The following is a 27,535-nucleotide window of genomic DNA, read 5'->3' as shown; positions in this document are numbered from 1 at the left end:
GGTATATAATGATTATGAGAAATATGATAATGTCGATATATTGTTGAAGGTATTGAGCAATTATTAATTTCAATGTCAATAAAAAAACCCCTTAAAAACTTGGCTAGCCCGCCAAAACCATTGGATTGCACCTACCTCCCTGTACACAACCTCCAACCCTTGCTTCTACGCACGATGTCTCTATATATTATGCTACCTTTGCTCCTACTGCCCTAGATGTTGTTGCCTTTGGTGCATTTATATTTTCTAGATGCCTTCCACGAAGAGGCTGTAAACTATCATCTTCACTTAGCACAAATGCCTCCAATTTCTCTACAATGAAATCAAAAAGTTCTTGCACACATTTAACAAATCAGTAGAATTAAATGAGTGGCTAAATGCAAGTTATTTTAGAATATAGAATTGGGAAATCTATTGAAGTGTGAAGGTATGATGTACAGGAGAGTTGGTAAAACATCATTTTCTAGGACATATTTTCAATTTTCCACTCAGCGTATGTCGGCCTGCAAAGTGAAAATGGAAAAAAAAAAAAAGGCAATGCTTGCAGTCTTTCACCATTGAAGGAAATATTGAGACCTTAGATATTTTTAGACCATGCCCCTTAGCCATGCCTTGCAAAATCAAAATTTTGGAGGACCTCTCCTAAGTCTCCTATAATATGACAATAAATTACTATTTCGCATGAATGAAGCCCCCCACGCTTATACAAAGCTTTAGAAATATATTGCAATGTAGCATTATTAAAGTTTTTCTTTTTTTGTTACTATAACATAATACAAAAATTATGACCAAAGAGGGCATAAATTTTTTATTTTTGACCAATGCGGGATTGAAAACCAAAAAAAAGAAGGAATCATAGCTTTGGTCAATAACTTTGGTAGAAAAACAAGTGCAAATGTACTAGTGAATCAACAACATTATCAATTATCTCCCTCTAAGATCAACATCATTCTCTAGCTCTTTGACAACAATCTCTTAATATCTCCCTTAGGTATACTTTCTCTAATAATGATTAGTTTAATGTTCTTTTCTCCCTCTTTGACAACAATGCCAAAGACATAGACCAAAAACTTGTCATCTTAAACATGTAGATATAGGCTTTTGTAGTTTCTTCAATTTCTCCCTTTGTCACCTTACTTGTGACTGATTTGAAGTTTTAGCTCTGTGATTAGTTTAGGCAACTCTTAAAGTAAGATCCACTGCATCAATTTATAAAATATGGCAATCAACTTATTTGATGCAAGATAGTCCTCTTGTTATTTAGATAGCTTTTGATAGGGGTATCACCCCTAATTTACCTCTTAGATACTCATGAGCATCCTTAGGTAATGGTTTTGTGAAGATATCAACAATTTGCTCCTTTGTGTTGACATATTCCATCTTCACCTATTTGTCTTGAACTAATTCTGTCAAGTAATAATACTTGATTGATATGTGCTTTGTCTTTGTATGCATCACTGGATTCTTTGATATATTGAAAACACTTGTATTATCACAATAAAGTATCACTAGTTCTATGATTTCTTCATTCAATCCTTTGAGTAGTTGTTTGATCCATGCGATGTTTGTGCAATTTACAGCAACAACAACATATTTAGTTTCAACAATATATTGTGAAGTACAATTTTCTTTCTTGCTAGTCCATGTAACTAGTCTCTTGCCTAAGAAGAATGCTCCTCCACTAGTGCTCTTTTTGTCATCAATGTTTCCACCCCAATCAACATCAGTGTAGGCTCTCAATTCAAACTTTTCATTCTTCTTGTAGTATAGACCAAAACCTTCTTTTCCTTTCAAATATCTCATTATTCTCTTCATAGCCATTAAATGATTCTTCTTGGGATTAGCAAAAAATCTTACAACTATCCCTACAAATAATGTAATATCAGATTTGCTATGTACTACATATTGCAATTTTCCAATCATAGACCTGCACATTGTTTGGTTCACCTCAGTTGAATCATCATTCTTTGACAACTTGTGTCCTATCAACATAGGTGCACTTACTGGTTTGGAATCATCTAATCCAAAAGTTTTTAATATTTCCTTGATATACTTTGATTGAGTGATGTATATACCATATTTCATCTAATATACTTGCAAACCCACAATTTGATCTCTCCAAACACAGAAATTTCAAATTCTTGCTTCATTTGATATGCAAAATCCTTACATAAAGCATATTGACCTCCAAATATGATATCATCAACAAATATTTTAGATAACAAAATACCTTTTCCTTTTTCTATCTTTATGTATAGATTGTTGTTATCATTAGTCCTTTCAAATCCAATCTTCACAAGATAATGATGAAGTCTCTCATACCATGCTCTTCGTGCTTGTTTCAAACCATATAGAGCTTTGTGCAGTCTGCATACCATGTTCTTATTGTTAACATCAACAAAACCTTCTAGCTATTCTATATAAACATCTTCCTCCAATATGCCATTCAAAAATGCATATTTAACATCCATCTGATAAACTTTGAAACCTTTGTATGCAGCATAAGCAAGTAGAGTTCTTACTCCTTCCAATCTAGCAACAGGGGCAAATGTCTCTTCATAGTCAATTCCTTCTTCTTGTGCATATCCCTTGCAAACTAATCTTGTTTTGTTTCTTGTGACTTCACCATTTTTATCTAGCTTATTTCTGAATACCTGTTTGGTACCAATCACATTTTTGTCTTTTAGTCTAGGAACTAGACTCCATATTTTGTTCTTCTCTATTTGTTCAATCTCTTTTTCCATGCCTTTGTACCACTTAACATCTTCTAGCGCATCTTTTACAATTTTTTGTTCCTTCAAGCTCAACGAACATGTTTCACTTCTCAATCTGTTTCTTGGCATTGTTCTAGCATCTTTATGTCCAATGATTTGAGCACCAGGATGATGTCTTTTGACATATTTTGACAATTTTGGTTCAACTCTTGTTTCTTCATTTTGTCCTTCAACTTCAGAATCATTGTGTATATCTCTGTCAGGTATCTTAGCATCTCTTTCATGTATACTCATCTCAGAATCACTTCATTTTGTAACTTGGCATCTGAATGCAGCTCATTTCCTAAATGCAACTCAGCATTCATAGGGTGTGACTTGGTATTCACTCTAACTTGTTGATTTGAAATTTGATTTGCAACATCTTCTTCAACAAGCATTCCTTCATAGAAGTATACAAATAATTGTTATTCTTCTAGCTTTTTTATAGGTTCAACCTCATGTACTTTTGTATATTCATCAAAGTTCACATTTGTACTTTCCACAATTTTGTTAGTGTTAGTATTCAAACACTTATAAGCTTTACTTCATGTGGAGTATCCTAGGAATATACTTTCTTCGCTTTTGGCATCAAGCTTTTCATTCCTAACATCTCTAAGAATGTAACACTTACTTCCAAATACCTTAAAATATTTTATATTGGGTGGATATCCATACGACATAGTTCAAAAGGTGTTGAGTGAGTACCTTTCTTAATTTGCACATGGTTCAAGGTATAGACAATTGTACTTACAACTTCTCTCTAGTATTTCAAAGCAACATTCTTCTCCATCATGAGTGTAGCACAATCCATTATAGATTTGTTTCTTTTTTTAGCTATTCCATTTTGTGGAGGGGTTCTAGGGGTAGATGTCTATCTTTTGATTCCTCTGTCATTACAAAACATCTCAAATTCATTTGATGTGAATTCTCCTCCTCTATCTGATCTCAAACATTTCAAACTCTTACCTATTTCTTTCTCAACTCTTGCTAAGTACTACTTAAACATTTGAAAAGCATTAGATTTATGTTTCAAAAACATAACTATCATCATCCTAGAGTAGTCATCAACAAATAACATTATGTGTTTATCTCCCTTGTAGCTTTGCACTTCAATTGGTCCACACAAGTCAGTATGAACAATCTCCATTATTCCTTTAGAGGTATAAGTTTTACTCTTAAGACTTGACTTTGTCATTTTGCCTAACTAACATTGTTTACACATTACATTATCAGGTTTCTTCAACTTAGGAAAACCTCTAACTTTCTTCATGTTATTGATACTAACCAAGTTATAAAAATTAACATGACATAACCTCTTGTGCCAAAGCCATACATCATCAAATTTTACAACACTAATACATTTGGCATCGATTTGCGACGGCTAAGTGTCACAATTGCGACGACTATGTGTTGCCACTATGATGGTAGTAGACGTTGTTGTTTTTTAGGCACAAATTATGACGTCTATCCTTAAACGTCACAATTTCGATGCCTATCCGTTGCAATTTCACCATTCTAACCCGGCACGGCTCTCGTCGCAATTTCGACGTCTTCCCCATGCATTGCGACGGGGTGGCATCGGCATCTGCCCACAGGTTCGCTGAGGTGAGAGCCTTTCCAGTTCTTCCGTGGGCGTTGCACTTGCGACGACCTTGGAAAATTGCGATAGGGACACGACGGTGCTAGCGGCGCAGTAGCACTGGTGTCGACATTGCTAGCCGTCACAATGTTTCCAAATGTGTCACAATTGTGATGCAAAGTCAGGAATTGTGACGGTGTCGCTATGCATGTGACACACATTTCATCGCAATGCATGGGCAGACGTCGCAATTGCGACGTCCGCGGTTAGCAATATAGCGGGGCCACTGTGGCAGCGACGCCAACTGCCATCGCCGCCACAGTGGCCCTGCCACAAGCATGATGCATCATGGGGCATATGAATTCATATGCCCCCCAGGTGACAGAAAACATGCATTCTTTCCAAACGACAACAATCTCTTTTAGTGTTGCAGGTGTAAACAAGATATCCCAACAGGGAGAAAATTTGTCAAATGTCAATTTCATTTCAAAAAGTCTAGAAAAGAACACAAGTTCTGGCCAGTCATGCAGTAAATCCAGATCATCAGCAGATCATGGTGCATCATGCTTGCGACGAGGCAGCTCGCGTTGCCGCCACAACGACCCTGCCACAAGCATGATGCATCATGATTTACTGATGATCTGGATTTACTGCATGACTGGCCAGAACTTGTGTTCTTTTCTAGACTTTCTAAAATGAAATTGACATTTGACAAATTTTCTACCTGTTGGGATATCTTGTTTACACCTGCAACACTAAAAGAGATTGTTGTCATTTGGAAAGAATGCATGTTTTCTGTCACCTGGGGGGCATATGAATCTTGTAAGTGGTTTTCCTTTAGATGTCCAATGTTCAATGACACCCTCTTCTTTAGTTTAGAGCCATTATACTGAGATTCAGACCCACCTGCTATTTGATTGCTAGTTTTCTTATATCATATATAGAATAGCATGTAAGCTTTCTAGGAAAGCACACTTTTCTCACTGACTGAATAGACCTAGAGTACAAAATGTCATAAGAATAACTTCAATCAGTCTAAGCAACTTCAGTATAATTAGTGTTACCATATAAAGAAAAGGTTCAACATAAAATTGTAGTTCTTTTGTGTATCCTGTTATACACAAATTATAATGAGCTTGCTCCACAAAATTAAACATGTCTTCACAACTGTAGCAAATGTATACCTAATTATCATCTAAAGCATGCTAGATGCCTGTGGATGAATGAATAAAGCAGAAGTAATGGCCAGAATGTGTGCTCCAGCCATCATGAACAAGAACACCATAAAGAGTGTTCTTAAAATTGCCCTCCTGTGATTGATCAATAGACAGAGAAACTAGAATATCATTCAAATGTGCAATATTTATTAAAAAACCAGTAGATATTACAAAAACTATATTATTAGATTCCATTGAAATTGTGATCCACTGGTAAATAATATTGTAAGGGCTACTTACATGTGAACTGCTAACAAATGGTTTGAGATCCAACGTACAACCAAGGTCTACTTTTTTGTCAATTTTTCTTCCAGATCCAACTACACTGAAGCGCTTGAGATGAATTGCAAGAACATGTGGTGCTTTATCAATTTTGAGTTGTTCTAGAGCCTTCACTTTTACTTTGCATCGTTCACATTGATCTCTTTTCACACCCCCATCTAACTGCTCCACTGCCATGTAATGGGATAATGCTTTCAACAAGGAATCTGCTCGAATGATCTCTAGGCTCAAATCTAAGAAAGGATCAAATTTATTTGAGCAATAAGAACATTGTGTGCACTTCACCTACAAGCTAGATTAAAGCAATTGTTAATGAATAAAATACTTTTCTAAGACTATAACCTAGAGTTCCCAGCATAAAAATAATTTTGAAAGGTTTAAGTGACTTAAAAAAGCAGAAATAATGACTAGAATGTGTGCTCCCGCCATCATGAACAAGAACACCATAATCAATCATTTTCTAACATCTTTTTACCCATTGTGTACCCATTGCACATCAATGTAGTATTGCTAGTTTTTTATTTATGTTATGCATGGAAAAAGCATACAGTAAGGGTCACATCAAAGTTTTCATTGGTAAGGAGAAACCCAAAAAATTACCCACCATATTACATGGGCCTAACGAAAGCTTTATGCTTGACCAAAGGCAAGGCACCTGCAGCTAAAAGTCAGGATGATTGAATTGGAGTGAACAATGACTTTACAGAAAACACTTTGAAAACTTGTTAAGAAAATCTATCAACCTGCAATAAGATTGTATTAAAACTAGAATTATACAGATCCATATTATTAAAACTTAAAATACCTGTCAGTATTAGGTGTTCAAAAAAGCACACGCCGGGCACCTCTTGGAATGTTCAGGGCCTCCATAACCTTTGCTACAATAAGAAAGAAATCAAAATAATATTAAATCTTTGCTAAAACTCCAATTCACAAGGATGTATAGTTATGTTCTAATAACCAAATACTAACAGTAAAAAAAAAAAAGCTGAAATGGATATGTCGCTAGTTTTTCTCCATTCATTCATAAAACAAGCTTGATACTAAAATGTAAGTGTTTTCTCTTTAAATTATATCATGCTGATCACAAATACTAATCACAGATTAGTTATCCAAAAGGGTGCAATAATGACAGAGGAGCCAAATACTAAAAGATGCAATGAAGAGTTGCAATTCTTCAAATGATATTAAAAAGGCATCAATAACCAGTCCAAGGACATTATTCAGACAGAAGATTACTTTATATTCTATACAGACATAAGTGGTAGTAATCCACTAGACATTAGAAAGCCAGATCCCATGAGTACAATGATTAAGATCAGGAATAATGACATATATATCACATAAGTAACAAGAGTTACATTAGAAATTGCAACAGTACAGATCACCCATCATTGGGTCATCACCATTACAAAGATATTATATCAGATTGAGATCAAATAAATATCCAACGTCTTTACAAACCAAACAGAATCAATCATATCACATTTCAATAAGGTAGATATCAGATACAGTGAATAACTTCAGACCAGTATGGTACATATCACTTTTACATTATGATAAATTTGTAACAGTGATTACTTGGTCTTGCAAATTGCTCTACAAAAATTCTAATGATACTTATTGCAAATCAGTAATCAACATTAGATCGTCAGGATCTATGACATTAGGTCATTTAGTTGACTATCACTATACTTCCAACTTCAATATATATAATCCTTGTTTAGTCTTTGATATTGATTGGATTGGGAAATTTCACAAAGTCATTTCCATCATTATTGGAAGTGTTTTTGGTTATCAAAGTTTGATTGAAGATATCAGAACTACTTAAAAAGACATTTGCATATTGTTCGTCTATATTCTTTACCAAAGATCAGTTGCACCTCTCTAGCAGTGAATTAAAGAATATATCAAAAGCATGGGTGATATTACTTGTACATAACATCAAGATACATGCACAATTGCATTGATATATCTACCCCGAAAAAATATTGTTATTAATACCTAACATTTATTTGTGGCAAAATAAAGAATTGAGTATAAGTAATAATAGAAAGAAGTTTATTGTGATTTAAAATATAAGGATTTAGTCACAGACCCTTAGGAGTCATATAAGGGAACATCAAACATTAGCTCTAACCTCAAATAAGGGATTATTAACAAGCTGAAAGTTATCCAGCTTGTTTCTGAAGTCAAATCTCTCTTCTTCCAAACTTTCCTTGTTTGATTTCTCTGGACAACGTTTCAGGTCATAGGTCTCAGCTAGGTTGTCCACTTTATCATTTCTTCCTTTGTCTTTTGGTTCCTTGAAGTGTTTTGTTCCTACACCTTGATTTTCTATTTTTTATGTTTTCATGAACACCTATCAACTTATCATTTTTTCGCTTATATCAATCCAAGGTCCTACGATATATAGTTGTTGATCTATTCTTGCTTACTGTCTTGTTACCTCATCCTTAAAGGAATTCAATGCTATATGTTGAGATTTTTGACAAGGTAAATGTGAGTGAAGTTCTTGGAGCAATATTTGATTTACAATACTTAGTCTGAACAATCTCTCCTATTTAATTTTCTGCAACTTCTCTCTTTCTTATGAAGCTATCATCTTGGCATGCCTAGATATCATAGAGCTCTTTCAACATCTTCAGCACGATCCCTTAATTTCCCTTGTTCTTCGCTTGCCATAGTTTCATCAAAACATTTTCTCACCTACTTGTTCCTATCCTTCACTATCACATCTCTTTGTCTATCTTCCTCAAGGTGATTAGATTTGACACACAATGTATTTTTTGATTGACTGGCATTAGAAATATTACTCTTCTCATGCACAAACACTGACATGCTAGTCAATGTCATGTACTTTTTAAAAGGTGAAGGATAATTTTGGTCAACATCCTTATCTCCAAGCAGCTTCACATAATCTAAATGATGACCCCTAAATTCAATCCCCACTATGTCATCCTCAATGTATGATGTTGAGATGCAGTAAGAACAATCTCATAATCATCATCAATCCATGTACTCATTTCATTTGTGACAGAAGGAGGACTCAAAAAATTAACTGCTTCTATTCCTTCCAAGTGTCAAAAACTTTTTTCTCTCCTTGTATCTTGTTACCACTATCTTTGAGAGGGAAAGGTTCCTAAGAAAAGAGGAACATGGTGAAGCAATGGAAGATGTTTTGATAAAAAAGGATGATGCTTTGAAGCAAACAACTAATGAGAATGAGGTTGAGGAAAAGAATCTAGAAAAGGATGATATGAAGACAAGTTGTCCATTTGAAGGACAAATAACAAATGAGCAGCAATAAAGTGTTGAAGAGCAAGGAGAACCTAACACCAAAAAGGTTCAAAAGGTTGTAGTAGAGGTAAAGAGAAAGGATGCTGATGAAGACAGAAAAAGATCAGGTCTTGAAGGGCTTGAGGGAAAGGAGATGATTGGAACAAAGATGAAAAGTACAAATGCTGATGTAAATAGCAAAGAAACAAGGCATGGAGAAGCAGATATGATATTGATTGGTTCTATATGGTGTCCATTGAAAGTTGGACAAAGAAAATTCACAAAGACAATGATGACTAAATCGGATAGAACAACCACCAACCAGGAGTTGGTATACCAAGGCAAATGGCAAGGGTGTGAAGACATGTTGCAGACAGCAGTAGAGGTCTCAAGGTGCAAAGAGAAGGATGAGAAGACAATGGAGATGAAGAGCCAAGGGAAGGCTAAACAAGGTGATTATATTCCAAGCATGGAGAAGTATGAAAATATGAGTTATTTTTGGTTAGTTAATCTAATTTTGTTGCAGGCATACGAGAATATGATGGAGATTCCTAGTGTGGGGAAGATAGCAATAATTGGCAAGAGTTATGTTCTAGAAGGAGCTTGTTATTGCTTCTTGTTTCTACCTATTGTTAGTATCTTATTGAGCTTCACTTTGTTTCGAGAATAGTTTAATATTCTCTACTAAATAGGGCCAACCACGTGAAGGTGGAAGCTCATTTGGCCCCACCCCCCTCCCCCTAACATCACTCTACATTCCCCGTTAACATCTAACATTCATTCATTCTTTCAACCATTAACAAAATGTAACATTCAATCAATATTACATGATAACATTCATTAACACATTAGATTCGTTAACATGCAACATTCATCAATATTTTGCATTAACACATAATTCATGAACATTCATTAGCACATAATTAAATTCATTGAGACATAAAATTCAGTAATTATCAATTAAGGTATGTAGATGACAATCATTTCTTTTTTTTCTTTCTATTTCTTTTTTCTATGTAAGCTCTAAGAGGAGCATTAGTGTCATCATCAATTCCCTCCTCATCAGTTGTTCTATTCTCTGTTCTTGATGATCTCAAATTCTTATGCTGTTGCAAAGGGGGGTCCTCTGCAATAACAAATAAAAGAGTTAAATTAAAAATAATTTATTATAATTGTTACAAGTATTTAATTATTTTAAATAACATAACTGTGGCGCTCTTTACCTGATCTGACCACATCATTTTGTCTGGACTCAACGTCAATGCGGTCATGAACATCGACCCCTCGATCCTCTACAACTACTATACAAAATGTTACTTTAATCCAAACACCAATTGCAATTACATATTTAAAATTTAATAGCAAATGTATACCTCCACCACTGGGATGCACATCATGCGAACCTTCAGCATCCACAGATTGTGTAGAAGGATTGTCAGGCTGCATTCCAACATCCTACGCACTGTTATCATTGCTTGCTTAAAACAGATATACTCACTTTATATTGGAACTTAACATCAAATAGGCTAATTGGTAAAGTATTCAATTTGAAATAAATTTCATTTAGCTTATTTACCTGTGGCTCAGATGCATCATTATTAGAACCTTCCACACTGATTTCAACTCGTAGTTGTTCAGCCACGACTCTATAGCCTTGTTGGAAGCCAATTCTCTTATCCTCTTTTGTGAGGCATCTCTTGAACTCTGAGCCCTGCATTTTTGCGTGGTATGGTGAATTTTACTTGCATTGTTTCATCAACCAATGGAGGGTAGTTAAAATATCAATAGCAAATCATCTATATCCATCGCAATATAATAGGAGAAAAATTGAGCAGTTTTGATGGAGCAATCTACTATATAAATGTTGCGTGTTTGTATGCTTTGCTTGTACCAACATATTTTCTCCAAATTCTTAAGTTGGGTAAGAGTTAGTTCAGCTCTTTCGAAATAAAAATGGCTGCAAGTGCCGTTGCATTCCCTCATTCATCACTGCCTTTATTCTCAACTATTGGAGGAAAATTCAGTCTCAACCATGGCCTCCATTTGTGAGATTTCTTCATATGAGGATTTTGTGAACGAAGAGAAAAGTAAAATATTAGTGATTGGAGCCACTGGTTATATTGGTCACTTTGTTGCTCTTGCAGCTGTAAATGCAGGCCATTCTACCTATGCTCTCATTAGACCCATCACTGCCCATGATTCTGCCAAAGAAAAGTGCCTCCATGAATTGAAAGATTCTGGTGTTAACATTGTCTATGTATGTCACCAGCTCTGTTCATAACTAAGATTTTGTGGTAGATATGTATGGCACAGTTGTAAAGTGTGTGTACTTGTTTAAAATATTGATTTTACAGACTGTAGATTGTTTTGATTGGTCATATAGGTTTAGAATATATGATTAAGCTTTGCTTGTTTGTTCATGGTAACTACTATTGCAGTTGTTTGCTAAATTGTTAGATAGCGGTCATCTCACAAATAATCATGTTTGACTGTCTTGTTGTGAAGTTGGGTATTTAGAAATTATGTTAAGAAGGGGTGTTCGGTCAGTGATCTCCTTATCAATGAGTTTAATTTGGTTGGGATCATGAGCTATATTATAATTGTAAAAATTTGTGTTGTAATGGGTTTTATTAATGTCTACATGCTCTGTAATGGGTCTTATTAATGTGCATGTCTATTATAATGGGTGTTCTGCAGGGAGATTTAAGTGATCATAATTCAATGGTAAAGGCCATGCAAGGCATTGATATTGTTATTTCAATTGTGGGCGGTGGTCAACTTACAGATCAGCTTAAGATTGTAGACGCCATTAAAGAAATTGGCACTATTAAGGTCAGAACATAGGACCCTAACATTATTACCATGAATGCTTGTTAACTGTAATAGACTTAAGAATTGTTGAACTTTGATGCAGAGGTTTCTTCCTTCGGAATTTGGGCATGATATAGACAGAGGCAATCCAGTAGAACCAGGGCTAAGCTTTTACAAAAAAAAAGAGAGTTGTTAGGAGGGCAATTGAGGCATCCAACATTCCATACACTTATATCTGCTGCAATTCTATTGCTGGGTGGCCTTACTTTTATCATACCTATCCCTCTGAGCTTGCTCCTCCCCAAGATCAGTTTGAAATCTATGGAGATGGAAACATCAAGGGTGAGATTTTAAATAATGTCATATTAGTAAATGAAGGAATCTTCACTAATCTAGATTATAGAGTCTGACTTCAATTGCTGAATTGTTTATATTGAATATGAAAATCCACTACTGTTATTATATTCTATTGAGCTATTTATAATTGATGAGCTAAATAAAGGAGTCCTAGCATTTCCCATCACATTATATAAAAAATTTGATACAAATTTTCATTTACTAATACTTACAACTCTTGCTTGAAGTTTCGAAAAACCACCAGAGCCGAGCTTGTGTGTCCCGTGCTTTTCTAGTCTTGCCTTTGTTGCCTTTGATGTGTCAAGCAATCTATGAAAAGTTTGAAATATGTTAGATAGTATAAATATGGAGGTTAATTAGTACATAATTAGATTCTCAACAGTATCACATACCTTGTTGTACTCTCCACTGGTGTAATATTATTTTTCTTGTCAGCTTTATACTTTCCATCCAAAATCAGAGCCTGCCACTCAGCCTCAGGAACATAGGGCGAACACTTGTACCTGGGGTTATCCCATAAATTTTTTCTGTACCGGTCCCTAATATACTTCAAACATAAACCAGCTTTTTCAAGAAGCTTGTTTCTCTCGAATGCATGAGGTCCAAAGAGTTGGGTCATGCTCTCTATAAGATCATCCTTCAACAATTTGCGTTGGTTATTCCACCTTTTAAGTAAAATAAAACATGTTAGACTCATAAATGAAGTGAAGCTACCTTTAATATAGTTCAAGAAATGGATGAAAAGGAAAACTATTATAGCAATGATATGAAATCAAAATAGTGGTTTGGGGTTTTAGTTAGGATATGATGTTCCACCAGGTATGCATGGTGGGCCCAAATATTCGCAAACACTCATCACCAAGTTTTCTCCAAAAAAGATCATTCCCTACAAAACAATCATGGGATCATTAGTCAATGAAGAGTGATCAAAAACTAAATTACTATTATATCACTATAGAATAATAATAACTTTAAAGTACTTGGAACTTTGGCTACTTTTAATGGAATGCCTTCATCGTCGCTGACGATCAATGTGACTTCCTTCACCGTTCCCGTACTAGGAACATAGGAACATCCAGGAAATGATGCTGCAACTCCTATTGCAAAAAGTTTCATAAGTTTCATAAGTCTTTGTCACGAAGTATAAAAGAACAAATGATAATTGATGTTAAAAAGTTGTAAAAAAAAAATTGTTTGTTGCTGTCATAAGAGACAAAAAGAGGGATTTGTGTACCAACAGATGGTGCAACAATCGATGCCTGTAAGCTGCATGTTGCTAACTCAACAGTCGGAAAGAGATTTGTGGTTGTCCTGGATGGAGGCAGCGTCATCATAGGATTCAATGATGTGAAGCTAAAGAATAAAATTGTTAAAGCATGCATAAATATAGAACGTGTGGACTAGCATGGACAAGATTGTTAGAGCATTAAAAAAAGGATTGTTCGAGCATGTATTGTCAATGATTATGATCATTCCTATATATATTCAGTGGAAAATAGAAGTGGGGAATGGAACATGCGATCTACCTGAACCACCTGTAGCACCCTCATCATGGGAACAGGGCTCGAAATCACGCAAAAAACTCTGTAAAGACAATGCATCCATAATTTAATTAATGCCATAAAAGAGCATAACATAAAAACCATTATTGAACTCTTGTTATAATTAAAAATTTCATTAATACTTACTTTTAAGGTTTCAGAGGTGTGCATCAATTCAGCTCCCCTTTCTCTTATTTCCTGAGTAGTAGGCTTTATGGTTGCCAAATGTAGAATTTCTCTGCCAATTTTCTTTAGCAACTTTTTAGTCGAACCGATCGGGTCATCGGTGTCTGCTAAATCAATATAAAAAGGGTCCTCCTAAGGGGGGGTTGCTGATCAGGGACTGCAGGTTCCTTTCCCTCCCTCCGACCACTGGCCCTCTATGACAACAATAGTATTAGTATTATCAAAATTACTCCAAAACAATGAAGAAAACAACATTTAAAAAATAACATTTTTCTTCTATCTAGTTTGCACAATTACAATGAGTTTTACCTGCTCGTGTGTAGATGAGTCGAGAACATCGCCAACATCCCCTCCAGGCGGTTGCTCCATATTGTGCCCCTGTGTCAAAGATCAAGTATAAAAATGTTAGCCAAAAATTTATTGACTAAATGGTATGTTGGAGTCATTGATTAGAAGTTGGTTTAATAGTATGTACCACCCCCATGATAGTAGCCTCGTTTGTATCTATGCGGTTCAAATTGTAATCAATAAGAAGCTCTTCCCCTGCACGTATTGATTTTATCGCACAGATGAATACACAATTTCCCTCGCGTGCCTCAAATATGCAATTGGGTTGCTTTATAGTTGACCCAGGTCGTGTACTATTTATAAAACCCGCAATATTCCCTGTTGCTTTTGGCCTTCCATCAATGTATATAGCCACACTTTTACTTTGATTATTGTCTTGCTGTTGTATATAATTTGCCGAGAGGGCATACCTACGCATACTTTTTTTATATTTAACAATATGTATCCAACTTTTGTAATCGTAACATGGTCCAACATACTCCATCAATTCAGAAACTTTTTTGTAAGACACCTTTGTGCCATCCATAGAAAATAGGCCCAAACCATGTAGTGATGATGGTGCTATGCGATATATCCTCTCGTTAACACAAAAATCAGTGTTTATTGGAGGAAGTTCCTTGGGTACCCAATGTTTCTGTAGATGTTGGTACCTTAAGGGCACCTCGATGTCGCCTTCCATCTCATCATCATAAGAACATGACCCCCTTGAGCAAGGAAAAATTTCATGCGTTTATTGAATTTCCTTCTAGTCCTTTGACCTCTAGTTAATATCCCTGTTCTAAATAAGCTGCATGTCTCACTTTCCTCTTCTATTCCTATATTTCCTTCACTCGAGGAAGACACTTCTGACAAATACCTATTTGTTGGTACCTGCAAATGGGAGAGATCTTAGAAGACATCAATCTTATTATTGATAAGTGTATTAAATAGACTGTCTATAAGGAGTATTGACTTATACTTGTCGATCCATGAGACTGTGTGGGATGCTCCTGAAAGGGGTTTAGTTTCCTGCAAATGTAATTCAATTATCGTGAGCATAATCACATCCATCATTAGCATCACATAAAAATTAAAAACATTAAAAGGTACACAATAAAACACTTAAATCAGGCTCACATTATAAGCCTACTAGGGAAGTAGGCCTAGTGAAGGGCTAAAACTAGGTTTTTGTATCAGCTGATGAGTTGAGGGCTTAGTCACCTTGGGGACATGCTATTTGAAGTTGTTTAATGTGTGTGGAGGTGGAGGAAACACCCAGTTAAGGTGAAGTCAAGTTTGGCGCCTATTGAGGCATTGTGAGCATTTGATAGTTTGTTGATTAGATTGCTTGGATGAATCTATTGGATGGATTGAGGGACATTCATGGGATTATTCCAAAGATGTAGAACCTAAGGTGGCATAAGGATTTGGTGTGCACTCTGATAGGTTATGGAGTCAGCTTGGATCAAGGAGAGGGATCTTATGAAGATGCTTGGTTGGTGTTGTGAGAACACTATGGAAGTCCCTCTTGTTATGAATGATTGCAAGACCACCTAGGGTCTTTGCATCACCTACGGAGGCAGAATTATTAACCAACAAATTGGGTAAGCACTTATATTATTTCTTCCCTATGAATTTTATTCTAGGTACAACTCCCTTTTATAGATATTTAATGAATTCCCTTTTCTAAACTAAACACTTACAAATGCTTTTGACCTGAAAGAAAATAAGGCTCAATACATTCACGCATCAATATGTGTTTTAAATAGTTTTATTTAATTAATTTAGATTAATAGTTAATTTAGATTAGTAGTATTCTATTTGTAGTTGAAACTTGTAGCTTTTAAATAGATAATGAATAAACTATGTAACCATATATATAAGACAAATATATTTCTATCAAGAAATGAATATTAAATAGATTAAGGATTGATGGCATACCTCTAAATTCCATCATCATCATCCTCGTCATCATCATCATCATCCTCACCATCATCGTCGTTGTCGTTGTCATTGTCGTTGTCGTCGTCATCATCAACATCATCATCAACATCAACATCATCTTCATCATCATCATCAGTAGCAGCATCATCGTCATCATCATCTTCTTCTTCTTCATGAAAATTTGTGTCAGGAACATCATCCAATAACTGTCGATCGTGATCACCATCTACATCATCTTCTACTTCTTCGGTATCTTCTTCTTCCATCGTATTATACTTTATTGGTCTTCCTCTCGGTTCATGTCTAACAACAAATGACCAACCCGGTTTATGTGGAACCTCTGAGTAAAATACTTGCTCACATTGGCTTGGAAGAACATAAGGCTCATCCCCAACTGGCTCAAACGACCTTGTATTAACCATTGTAAATCCATTATCATGTTCACTAACAGTTCTATCAAGATCATTTGGATTAAGTCGTAGCCTGTACCATTTGACAACGAAGAGTACTAATTTGAAGGAACTAAAGTCACACTCAAGTATCTCATCCAAAATGCCATAGTATCGATTTTCAAACTCTTGAGGATGTAAGTTGTTTCTAGATGAAATATTAGTCACTTGAAAGACTGCAGTTATTCCTGAATCACAAGTTTTCTTTGTGTCATCCAACACTTTGACGCGAAATTTCTGACCATTATACAACATAGCCTTGTGCTGTTTAACCTGCAATAATATGTGAAACATATCAAAATTATTGTATCGTGAGTTGATAAACATACGGGTGATTAATAAATTTGTACGTACTTGGAAATCTCTTGAACCACGTGCTAAATCTATTTCCCTTTGTGTAACATTGGAATCTCCATTACGATGAGCTTCTTTAACCAATGAAGATACACCTTTCCATGTTAATGTGCAACCAGAATGTTGACATCGTTCAATCCATACCGTCATCCAATCAAGATTGTTTGCAATATACAAATGTAGTGCATCCCACTCTCGAGCACCTGTACAAAAAAAAAAGAGGACAACTTACAACCGATTTATTTTGAAGATTAAGAAATAATTTATTACAATAACATCTCATAATTTATTACCTCTCACTTTCCTCAATGTACCTTTCCCCATCAAGTACTCCCCTTTTAATTTTTTAAAAGGCTCGAGATCCCAAATGCGATCTACATGGATATTTGATGCAAAGTTAGGAAGATATTCAGTAATGTACACCATAGTATGGTATACCATATATCCCTCTACCATAGAACCCTCAGGATGTGCTCTTTGTCGAACCAAAGCCTTCAAAGATTTCAAATGCCTCTCAACCATCCACATTGACCTAGTGTGTACAGGTCCACACAATTCAATCTCCTCAACTAGGTGTATGAGGTAGTGTTCCTGTGCATTGAAAAAAGTTAGAGGTAGACACTTTTGCATTTCACACAGTAAATGAGGAATTCTTCTCTTCCAATAGTTTATATCTTCTTTATGGATTTCTTTAGATGACAACCACCTACATTAAGAGATTCAAGTCACAAAAAATATATAGATATGAGACTTTACAAAATAATATACAATAGATTACATAGCAAGAAAAATAAATCGCAAATATAATAAATATATACAACAAATTGAATAGATATAACTGCTTACCTCATATATTTTCTAAGATCGTATATCACTTGTTTGATGTTATTGTTGAAGTGCTCTGGGAGAGATAGAGGAAGCACGTATTGCAGTAATTATAAACCAATCATTTCATTGTTTTCTAACATAACATAACGAACAATACATGTAGTTTATGAATATATTGTAAATACAGAAGAACATAAGTTACCTTGACGAAAGTATGCCAATCATGTGTTTTGAGCCCTGGCCCAAATTCAACTTTTTTTGATATGAGATTGTTTATGTTCGCAGAAAATCTTGTGGGAAATCGAATTTTTCGTATGACTTCTTTTATGGCATCACTTTGCTGCTCCGTTAATAACCATGTAAGGGCACTTATATTAATTTGATCTCTGTTGCTATTTGAGTGAATGAAATTTTTCAATGCATGATTGGATTCATGTATGTCATTACAAATTTTGACAATTTTTTCTTTGTCACGCCTTCCATCCAATATTTTCCACAATGCCTCTGTTATATTCTTTCCAATATGCATAGTATCAAACAAATGCACAATTTGTAAGTGCTCGTAGTAGGGCAACCTACTAAATTGTCTGGGATAGCTTTTTAGTCCCTTTGGAAGGTTGTCAGTATTGCCTTGATGACCTTCACGATCATCAATTACACAATTAGTCAACAAAAATCACACTAGAAATATATAGCTTACAAACATAAACCATTAGGTGGAACGACATTACCTCGATGATTAATTCTATTATATTCCAACTTCCATAGGCGAGGTGTCATTCTTCGTGGCTTTGATGTAGTCTCTTCTTTCCCATTGAAAAGAGATTTTTTCGTACTTCAATACTTATGATTCCTATGGAGGAAGTGTCTACACTCATCAAACACCTGCTTTCCTAAACTTTTTGAATGACGAGATTTCATCTTTGGACCACAAACTGGACATGCAAATTTTCCCTTTGTTTGAAGACCTACAAGATAATGATGTAATTGGATTATTAAATATGTTGATTTTTATAATTAGAATTATTGTGCACAACTTGAATTCACTATAACATACCACAAAAATGTGTTAGCCTTGGGCCATCATGTATTGTCCATGCAAGTATTGCATGGAATTGAAATTGTCTTTGTCCTATTGGTCTAGACATGTCATACATAGTGACACCATTCCATAACTCCACCAAATCGTCAATAAGAGACTCAATATATACATTCATATCTTTTACTTGATATTTACCTACTTGAATGAACAGTAACATTACATAATTATTGTGATCATTTTACTGCAAGATTTGTAAGTACATGTAAATTAATAACTATCAAATGATAAGATACCTAAAACAATCATTGCCAACATAATGTACTCCCTCTTTATTGACATCCACGGAGGAATGTTATTGTTGATAACAAAAACAGGCCACATCGAGTAAACATATCTCATCTCTCCAAATAGATTGACACCGTCCGCTGCCAATGAAAGCCTGAGATTACGAGGTTCTTCTTTGAAGTGTTGCCACTTTTCCTCTATGTGTATAAATGCCGAACCATCCGCAGGGATTCGAATAAAGTCATCTCGACTTCTACTGCGTGCATGATAATCCATAAATTGAGCCAAGCTACTACACCTGAATAATTGTCGCATCCGTGGAATAATGGGGATGTAACGAAGAACCTTTTGAGACACCTTTTTTGTTAGTCGATCTGTTCGATATCTACTCGTATGACATACAGGGCATTGTGTTGCAAATTCATGTTCTTTATAATATATAATATGATCATTGGGACAAGCATGTATTACTTCATACTCCATTCCAATATCTTTCATAACAACAATTAATTCTCGATATGAGCGAGGTAGAATATTTGATGATGCTAACAAAAACTCGCCTATCAATCTACAACAAAAAAATAAGTTGTTAATATAAACAATATTAGTGGTACATTATTCACCCTTTGTTAACTATAAAGACATATATGACATACCTTAACATACGTGACATTGTTATGTTGGATAAACCATTCATAACCTTCAAGTTCAACAACAACAATACAACAGAGAGAAGAGTTGTTTGGGAGTCTTTGTATAGGGGCTCGTATGCCTTCTGAAGTAGAGGTACATCGAGGCTATCATCATCATCATGATCAGATACGCTTGGACTAGATGTGTCATGGATCAATGTATTTATACCATCCTCTTCAATTTTGTTTTCTGGCGCATGATCGTCATCTTCCATGGGATCATTATCTTCACCTTGGATATTTGCACCTCCATGTTCCTCCAAAAACCATATTCTTCGGATTGTTGTGGTTCATATCATGTACTTCCTTAGGAAGATCAACCTATATAAAATTGATTAACATAAATAAACCATGATCATCAACTCATCATCAAGTGATTTCATATGTATATAAATTGTTAAAATGATATAATAAACGACTTACCAGTGGATGATAGTCATGCCCCCCTTCAATGTGACCATTCTCCCTACAATGTCTCTTAACTGTTTTGATTAGCAATCTTCTACGGTTTAAGCCCTTACAAATATTGCAAGGACAATAAAATTTTCCATCACCTTTTCTTTTCAAGTTAGACCACAATCTAGCGATTGTCTCCATGTTTTGTTCTTCACTTATATTATCTGACATGATCGTTCTTTGCAAGAAGCAAAAATCGGGCTATGAAAACTTCGGTCTACAACTTTCACAAACTAAGCAAAACTGTCAAAAGTACACAAATCTTCTTAGACCTAGCTAAATACTTTAATATTTTAAAAATACTTTCTTTGACTTTATTCCTAAGATTATTTGTAAAACTTTGACCAACCGCCTGAAGGTCTTATTTCAAGAGACCTTACAACATTAAGCCACTAAAAGCAATTTCAAAACATATAAGCTAAAAGTCTAGTTAAAATATACATTAGAATTTTAAAAAAAAAATTTCATACCCGAGCGCACGGCTATAACTCGTGTAACGGCCTTCTTGCTTAGCTGTAGAAGCTCTCCAGCAATCAAATTATACAAACTACAAGGCCTAAGAAAAATTTCAAAACATATAAGCTACAAGTCTAGTTAAAATATACATTAGATTAGATTCAACAATAGCAAGCAATGTTATTCAGAATTAGATTCAACAAACCTTAGCAGTGTAAATAGCCATCTCCTCTAAACTGGACTCCAGACACGAGGGGGCATTCACATACTCTTCCCCTAAAGGTATCCTGAAGAACAAAAGCCACTATTCTTGAGTTTGTGAATTGCACCTCGAGATGAATGAAGCTTAAAAGGAATGAAAATTGTTTTCATACATTTAAATCAGGATGTAATATTTATTCATAAGTATATACCTTACAAGCACTTAAAATTTTTGTTATATGTGTTGCGCAAAAAGGAGAAGTTTATACTTATGTGTATAGACGCACTTTCTGTATGCGATCCAAAGCTCGAATGTTATCAAGTGTGTCCAATGATGGGGAGAGACCTCCGTGCAAGCAGAAGATTTGCAATGAAACAAAAGAAAAGAAAATTTTCTTATAGTAAGAACAAGTTTGTTGTGCTGCACAAGGTACCAACAAAATAGTGTATAATATCTTTTTCTTTACCTGGCTTTCAATTCAGCATGAGAGCCTTTAATAGAAAAGTCAAGTTGATAACATATTTAACAAGAGCTGCAGGGTAGCATAGTTCCTGCGTAAGTCCAAGAAAATGTGTGAGGATTGACATAGATTTGCGTAAGTCGAAGAAGATGTGTGAGCATTGACATAGATTTTGTGAACATTTTCTATGTAATGAAGATTTTACTGCAAATGGAATGAACCTAGGGGTCGATTGATAAACTGATTATTTGTATCAAATGGTGTAAAATTGAAACTAAAACCATTTCAACTGGCCACGCCACTCATGGACTGTTCCTCCATATGTTATAATACTTTCATCATATATCACAAATATGAAATAGAATATGTAGCACACTGAAATAAAGCATTAAAAGATAGTGTCTAAATGTAATTAAATATATGGAATTGGTTATAAGAATCTGTACAAATCAATTAGAATGGGTTGAAATCAGTGCATCTTACTTCAACATTTCATGTAACACAGCCAAATCCAAAAGAAATCTCGCAGACAGACTACTTGAGATTTATAACCTTTATCTTCCAATATCCAATGGCTCCTTATAGGCGTTAATACAAAGAAGCCAATTGTCAAAAACTGTGGCAGTGATAAACATTTTGAAAAATAAAATTGTATTAGGTATAAATAAAAAACAATGAAGAATGGTGTAGACTTGTAGCCAGAAGATAACACAGTGAAAATTGATGAGCTCTTTGTTATCACCCACCTCAAAGAAACGTGCATATCAACTCCAAGTGTCAAATGTCAGCTATAAGTGCAACAATGCAAGTTTTCATCTGTGTAACTTGTTTTTCTGCTACAGTCAATGCTGATACATCCTGCTTTAACATAAACAGATTAGTCACCAAACAAATTATCAAGAGACCCTATGGTCATCATCATGATTATTTGCTAAGCCAATTTCAACATCAAAGCCTCTAATATGAATATAGAGGATCATAACTAGATCCCATATGATTGTCATGGAGTGAGATTTGAAACATTGTGATTCAAAAAACATATACAATCTCTTCTAGAAACAACATCAAGTAAAATCTTGGATAGTAGAAAAATTGCTATGTATAACATAAAGTTGTTTTTAAATAAACTTAAGCAATTTTTAATTTATCAAAATTTTTTCTAAGCCCACATTTGCCAACTGTGTAAGGAACTTCATATGATGTTGCGAGGAATGTGTTGATGAAGCTAAAAAATGTGATTTTTTGATTAATCACTAATTGCCAACGTTCATGATTATGTAATTGTGAAGGACATGTCTGAATTGTATCTACTCTGATTTACAATCAATTTTCATCCTATCACTGTGAAAAATGGTAGTGTGATGTTGCTTGTATTACAAAAGGGATGTTGCTTGTCAATCTTGCTGAGGGTACTAACCCCAAATCCCTATAAGGGACATTGCCTCTTGACCCTTTTAGGTGCTCCATCCCTAAACCTGTGCCAACGATTGTCCCCAAATCAACCCTTGCTAACCACCATCCCCAAATCAAGATCCTAGGTCCCACCCTTCCCAAGACTCTAAAGGAACATAGAATTTTTTGCAACTTTGTACTTAGTTTTTAGGTTGACTTCATACAAAGGAAATTGTAATTGAAAACTATCAACAATTAGTTATCATTTATGCAGTGTGTAGTATGTATTGTGCAATACAATTTAATCAAATACAATATGAACATAAATAAGAAAAAATGTATCTCATAGTTTATGGAATAAGCTTTCATTTTATTTTATTTTTGTATCTCTATTCTATAAAACCATGTTTTGTTAATTTTTTCATCTTTATTTATGTGTGTTGAAAATATAAATTTTTCTTGATTGATTTGTGATAGTTCGATAATTTCCGAATCTTTTGGTTTGCCTTTTTTTTACTAAGAAGATTTTTACTACTATGGTAGATAGTAGGAAACCACTGCAAACTTTCATTTACATAAAATATAATGCCATGATCAATAATGTTACAGGCTCTTTTAAAAAGAGAGAATTACAATTAACTTTTGAAATGAGCTGGCCTATTACAATTAACTTTATCAATGTGTTGGACTATTAAAATTTTGATTGGAATTACACGATATAATAATGCACTTGCAGTCTAGAATATTGCAAATTGACCACTGTTTCCAAAAGAATATGTTGCATTTTATTCCATTACACAGAATATGATACTGCGAGCCTGCATTCCCTTCCAAAAATTGCACTGTATTATGGTTATGGCACACAACTCAGGAATTTGACTTCAATTCTTTTGGCATCTTTGCTGCTCTTGTAGAAAAAAATGATATTGCAAATATATAACCATGCAGCTCAAGACAAAATTGTAAACCTGCTATATTATAAAACCCGTTGCAACCATACAAACTCAACAAGAGAATCATCCATAGGACAATCCAGGGTTGTTGTGCCTCCTACCAACATTCCTCAGGGTGAACTAAAGCAATAACCAACTCGGATCACCTTGAAAAAAGAAGCGACTAGGTTACCCCCAAATTTTCTCAACAATTGGGTTGCTGCCATCAAGCAAACCCATAGTTAAAGAAAGCGGTCAGACCAACCATTGACCGGAAAGCATACAACAACACCATCAACGACTACCCAAAAATCATATCCTATATGGACAAACATACATCATCCATCTATCTGCAAAAAGATGTTATAGATGAGACAGTGTAAGTCGGATATAAAGAGGAAATGTTCCACTTGGAGCCAAATTGAGGGCCAAGTAATATTTACACATCAGAAAACTAGATACAAAACATATATAAACAAGTGCCATGTTGAAATATCTATATTTCTCAACCCATGTAGTGAACATCACTCATTGCTCCTTTTAGGCTTTTTGTCAACCAAATGGCTATTTCTCTTGGGGGGACTTTACCACGTCCAAAAGGCCTCAAAACTATGCCAAGTTCTTCTAGTCTCTGCTGTTGGAGTAATTGTGCACTAAGCTCTAGCAAGCCTTCAAGAGCTTCTGCTCTTTGTTGATATGATTTAAGATCTATTCCTCCTTTTACTCGTTTTTGAGAATAATCAGAATCTCTACTGGAGGTTGAGGTTGTCTTAAGGTGCTGATCTGCAATATGATGGCCAGTAACAGTTGTCCCCATGGGAACTGACAGGACATCTAGATCATTATTGTTTGCATCTAAAAATGAATTCACATCTGTTCTTCCTTGCAGCAAGCTGCTCACAGTTCCTCTCTCTGACTTAGCTTGATCTGTACCAACTTGAAAAGCACTATGTCTAATTACATGAATAACATCATTGAAGGCTGGTTTCACGTGAACAGAAGCAGGAGCTTTTGCATTGATCTGGATGGTGCACTTCTCCTGTGTTCTATCACAGTTTGCATCATCCCTATCTGAACCTGAGCTTGATGAGGTGGACCTTTCTAAATGCAATCCATATGGGTTACTCTCTGCTCTCAAATGACAACTTTCTTCTCCACGAATGTCTAAGCGAGTACCCTTAACACGCTATTTTGCAGCAGGCAGCAAATTTTCAGAAGGGGCTATGGAGAACTCTGCAATTCAATCAAGTCTGGGTGCATTAACTGATACATTAGGAGACTGCATAGCTCGAAGCCCTGAATATTTTTTTCTGTCAGAATACCACAAAGTGGCCACTTTAGAAACATAACGTGACTCAATAGTTGCATCTTCTGGAGTAAGGTTTGATCTCTCAGTGAGTGCTTCAATTCTTCCAAATGAAGATGTTGATGAGCGTGAAGTTAAAGAAGATTTTCGTGGCCTAGGTGTTACAGATTCATTGTTAACAGCTTTTACTTTAGGTATTCCATTCTGAGGACTGTTAGTAATGAATGTAGGCCGTAAAACTGATGGCTTTGTTGGTAGGGGCAAGGAGGCCCTACAACTAGAAATACCTGGAGTTGAACTTGGTACACAAGATGGACATTGAGATTGTTTTGTATGTGAATATTTACCATCCAATTTTGGTGTCAAGACAACTCGTGGTGAAGGTTCTCCATAGGGTAGCTGTCAAATTTATGACTCAAGTTAACATTACAGTTAAGATAACAAAAGAAAATTGTAGAAATAATTAGAATTTGGAACTTACAGATTGCCTGCCTTGAGTAAGATGTGCCTTCTTTACAGAATTTGTTTTTACTTTGGGAGTGGGAAAAACTCGATCAGGGGTCCAAGGGCTTCCCACTCCAACAATCTCTTTTGCAAGTCGCTTTGTTGCATTTGCAGGAGAGCTTTTCTTATGAACCATGGGGTGCTTTACTTCTTTATTTCTATCTACAAGACTTTCCGGATTTTCTGCAAGAAAGCTATGGCCACAATGCCTATCCAATGGAACATCCTCCGAACACAAATTTGATTCCTTTAGTTCCTGCATAGCTGAATATTTATTTAAAAAAACCTTCTTGGAAGATTTTGGTAATTCCTTTCCTATGTATGACCATGTACCTTCACTTCCAATGTTATGTGAAAGGCTATCCTGCAATGCACTATCTCTAGCATTCACATAATCACGAGGGGGCCTTACTGGACAAGTTAGATCACTATTACTGGAACCTTCTCTATCACAACTGCTGTTGCTTTCATCGATATTTTCCTATTCAAGATGGTATCCAGCCCTCAAGACCCTATCTGGGGTCGGACAGTGAACAAGGCCAAAATGTGTCTTGCCTTTAGCAATGTAAGGCTGAAAATGAGGATGCCTCAAGTTAGATACTATAGACCTTCGCAATGAGGGCCATACTTTCATAACTATGCCAGATATATAATACCACTGCATTTCTATGTAAGATACATGCAACCAAATGTACTTTTTATTACTGGCCATTTTGTGGACGTAGGGCCTTTCATTTCCAATGAAAATAATGTTCTATTATTACTTTTATACTTGAATTAATGAATATTGAGCAAGGATTTTTGAATTTTATTCATTATATGAACGTTTAAACTTGAATCTTGATCTCATGTAATGGGATACTTATAACAATTTTCCAACTTGTATCCCAAATTTTTAATATATAGTCATAAATCTGTTGCTACCATCCTACCATAATGGGCTTCGGGAGTGAGATCTTACCACCCAAGGCTATGCAAAATAAAATAAGCTTTGATGCATTGGACTATGAGGAACAACAAAATTTCATGGATTTCGCATGTCTTTTTGTTGACAAATCCAAGCACACTGCCATGGAAGTACGGGAGCCATCAACATGGAGCTCTCGGCATGCAATGGAAACACTTAAAAATAAGTGTCTTGTTCAAGAAATGAAAGGGCATTCATGAGAAACATTAACAATTATAATGAGAATGCATGACCATCTTTGGGACATGGGAAGATAAATTGCAAATAGCTTGAGCCTAGTGAACCAGAATACAATTACCAAAATGAATTTATCTCATAAAGGTTGATATTTTGCAATTTTCTTTGGTCAAATGTAGATTTCCATATTGTTGTCAAGACCATAATGTCTAATGACATTTAAACTAGAACCTGATGTTACTGAACGTTAATGTCTTGTGATGTTACTGGAGAAGGATGTGCAAAAGACATGCAGAAGAATGCGTAGAGCTCATTGGCAAGAGCCTCTCGCCAAACACAACAAAAGCTTACCAGGCCCAATTGCTGATGTGAGGAAAACAAAGGATTCATTAAGAACTGGTTTTATGGCCTCTTTCTTCTCTGTGTACCAAGGTTGAAGTATCTGAAATGAAGAGTGTGAATGCAAAATATGTTGATAATTCCTCACAGTGCAAACTCATTCGCCCACCACGACGTCCACTAGGGGGTGATCATGACAAGTTAAAACATAAGGGAGCAACATCTTCTATCACTGTAAGATAAGCATCCAATTATGGTGCAACTACATGGATTGTTGAAATAAAAGCAGTGGAAGAACTGTAATTTGTTGGCATTTAGATTGCTCTCTTGTTCATGGGAATTAAAATTTGTTTGCCTATAAGTTGCTTTCTAATTCAGGTGTATTCCTACTACCATAGATATTTTGTGCCTATAAATT

General features: G+C 35.3%; 4 protein-coding genes and 2 pseudogenes across 9 annotated transcripts in view; 1 reads left to right on the top strand and 5 right to left on the bottom strand.

The window, feature by feature from the left end:
- Positions 1-5,368: 5,368 nt before the first annotated feature.
- LOC149557790 (ubiquitin carboxyl-terminal hydrolase 23-like) lies at positions 5,369-6,452 on the bottom strand. Its single transcript, XM_089832287.1, has 3 exons — positions 6,436-6,452; positions 5,790-6,116; positions 5,369-5,642 (listed from the first exon to the last, which is right to left on the bottom strand). Exons 1-3 carry the CDS (start codon positions 6,436-6,438, stop codon positions 5,538-5,540), a joined length of 435 nt encoding a protein of 144 aa, XP_089688413.1. The 5' UTR covers positions 6,439-6,452; the 3' UTR covers positions 5,369-5,537.
- A 3,515-nt stretch (positions 6,453-9,967) lies between these two features.
- Positions 9,968-14,113, bottom strand: LOC149557788 (uncharacterized). Its single transcript, XM_089832283.1, has 11 exons — positions 13,967-14,113; positions 13,805-13,862; positions 13,513-13,631; positions 13,259-13,375; positions 13,095-13,164; positions 12,671-12,943; positions 12,491-12,587; positions 10,687-10,821; positions 10,484-10,550; positions 10,334-10,411; positions 9,968-10,236 (listed from the first exon to the last, which is right to left on the bottom strand). Exons 3-11 carry the CDS (start codon positions 13,610-13,612, stop codon positions 10,091-10,093), a joined length of 1,083 nt encoding a protein of 360 aa, XP_089688409.1. The 5' UTR covers positions 13,613-13,631; positions 13,805-13,862; positions 13,967-14,113; the 3' UTR covers positions 9,968-10,090.
- On the top strand, positions 11,104-12,482 carry LOC149557789 (leucoanthocyanidin reductase pseudogene; annotated as a pseudogene). The gene is made up of 3 exons (XR_016352422.1): positions 11,104-11,367; positions 11,808-11,942; positions 12,025-12,482. The product of XR_016352422.1 is annotated as a leucoanthocyanidin reductase pseudogene (transcript).
- A 5-nt stretch (positions 14,114-14,118) lies between the features above and the next one.
- Positions 14,119-21,381, bottom strand: LOC149557787 (uncharacterized). 2 transcript variants are annotated; one of them, XM_089832282.1, is made up of 10 exons: positions 21,327-21,381; positions 21,044-21,125; positions 20,853-20,938; positions 20,350-20,625; positions 17,926-20,247; positions 17,373-17,785; positions 17,080-17,282; positions 16,274-16,998; positions 14,315-15,361; positions 14,119-14,199 (listed from the first exon to the last, which is right to left on the bottom strand). In XM_089832282.1, the coding sequence occupies exons 5-8, from the start codon at positions 17,928-17,930 to the stop codon at positions 16,276-16,278; spliced, it is 1,344 nt and encodes a 447-aa protein (XP_089688408.1). In that variant the 5' UTR covers positions 17,931-20,247; positions 20,350-20,625; positions 20,853-20,938; positions 21,044-21,125; positions 21,327-21,381; the 3' UTR covers positions 14,119-14,199; positions 14,315-15,361; positions 16,274-16,275. The 2 variants fall into 2 exon arrangements, with proteins under 2 accessions (XP_089688408.1, XP_089688407.1); XM_089832281.1 differs by having other exon boundaries at positions 14,132-14,199; positions 14,315-14,383; positions 16,274-17,282.
- A 125-nt stretch (positions 21,382-21,506) lies between these two features.
- The window catches only part of LOC149557784 (hyperosmolality-gated Ca2+ permeable channel 2.2-like), an 80,688-nt gene continuing 74,659 nt past the window's right edge, over positions 21,507-27,535 (bottom strand). Inside the window, exons 3-5 of one of the 4 annotated variants that reach the window (XR_016364911.1) lie at positions 22,247-22,358; positions 21,984-22,116; positions 21,507-21,591 (exon numbers count right to left, since the gene is read on the bottom strand). The gene's annotated coding sequence lies outside the window, so the exon portion shown is untranslated. The remainder of the gene's footprint in view (positions 21,592-21,983; positions 22,117-22,246; positions 22,359-27,535) is intronic. The other 3 variants (XR_016364910.1, XR_016364912.1, XR_016364915.1) reach the window with 3 other exon arrangements.
- Positions 23,836-26,413, bottom strand: LOC149557786 (serine/threonine-protein kinase Nek2-like; annotated as a pseudogene).

The sequence above is a fragment of the Cupressus sempervirens genome, chromosome 5, assembly GCF_028749045.1.
Source record: "Cupressus sempervirens isolate cs-2001-9-10 chromosome 5, ASM2874904v1, whole genome shotgun sequence".
Lineage (NCBI taxonomy): Eukaryota > Viridiplantae > Streptophyta > Pinopsida > Cupressales > Cupressaceae > Cupressus > Cupressus sempervirens.
The sequence above is the reverse complement of the archived record's forward strand: the minus strand, read 5'-3'. Positions and strand labels throughout refer to the sequence as shown.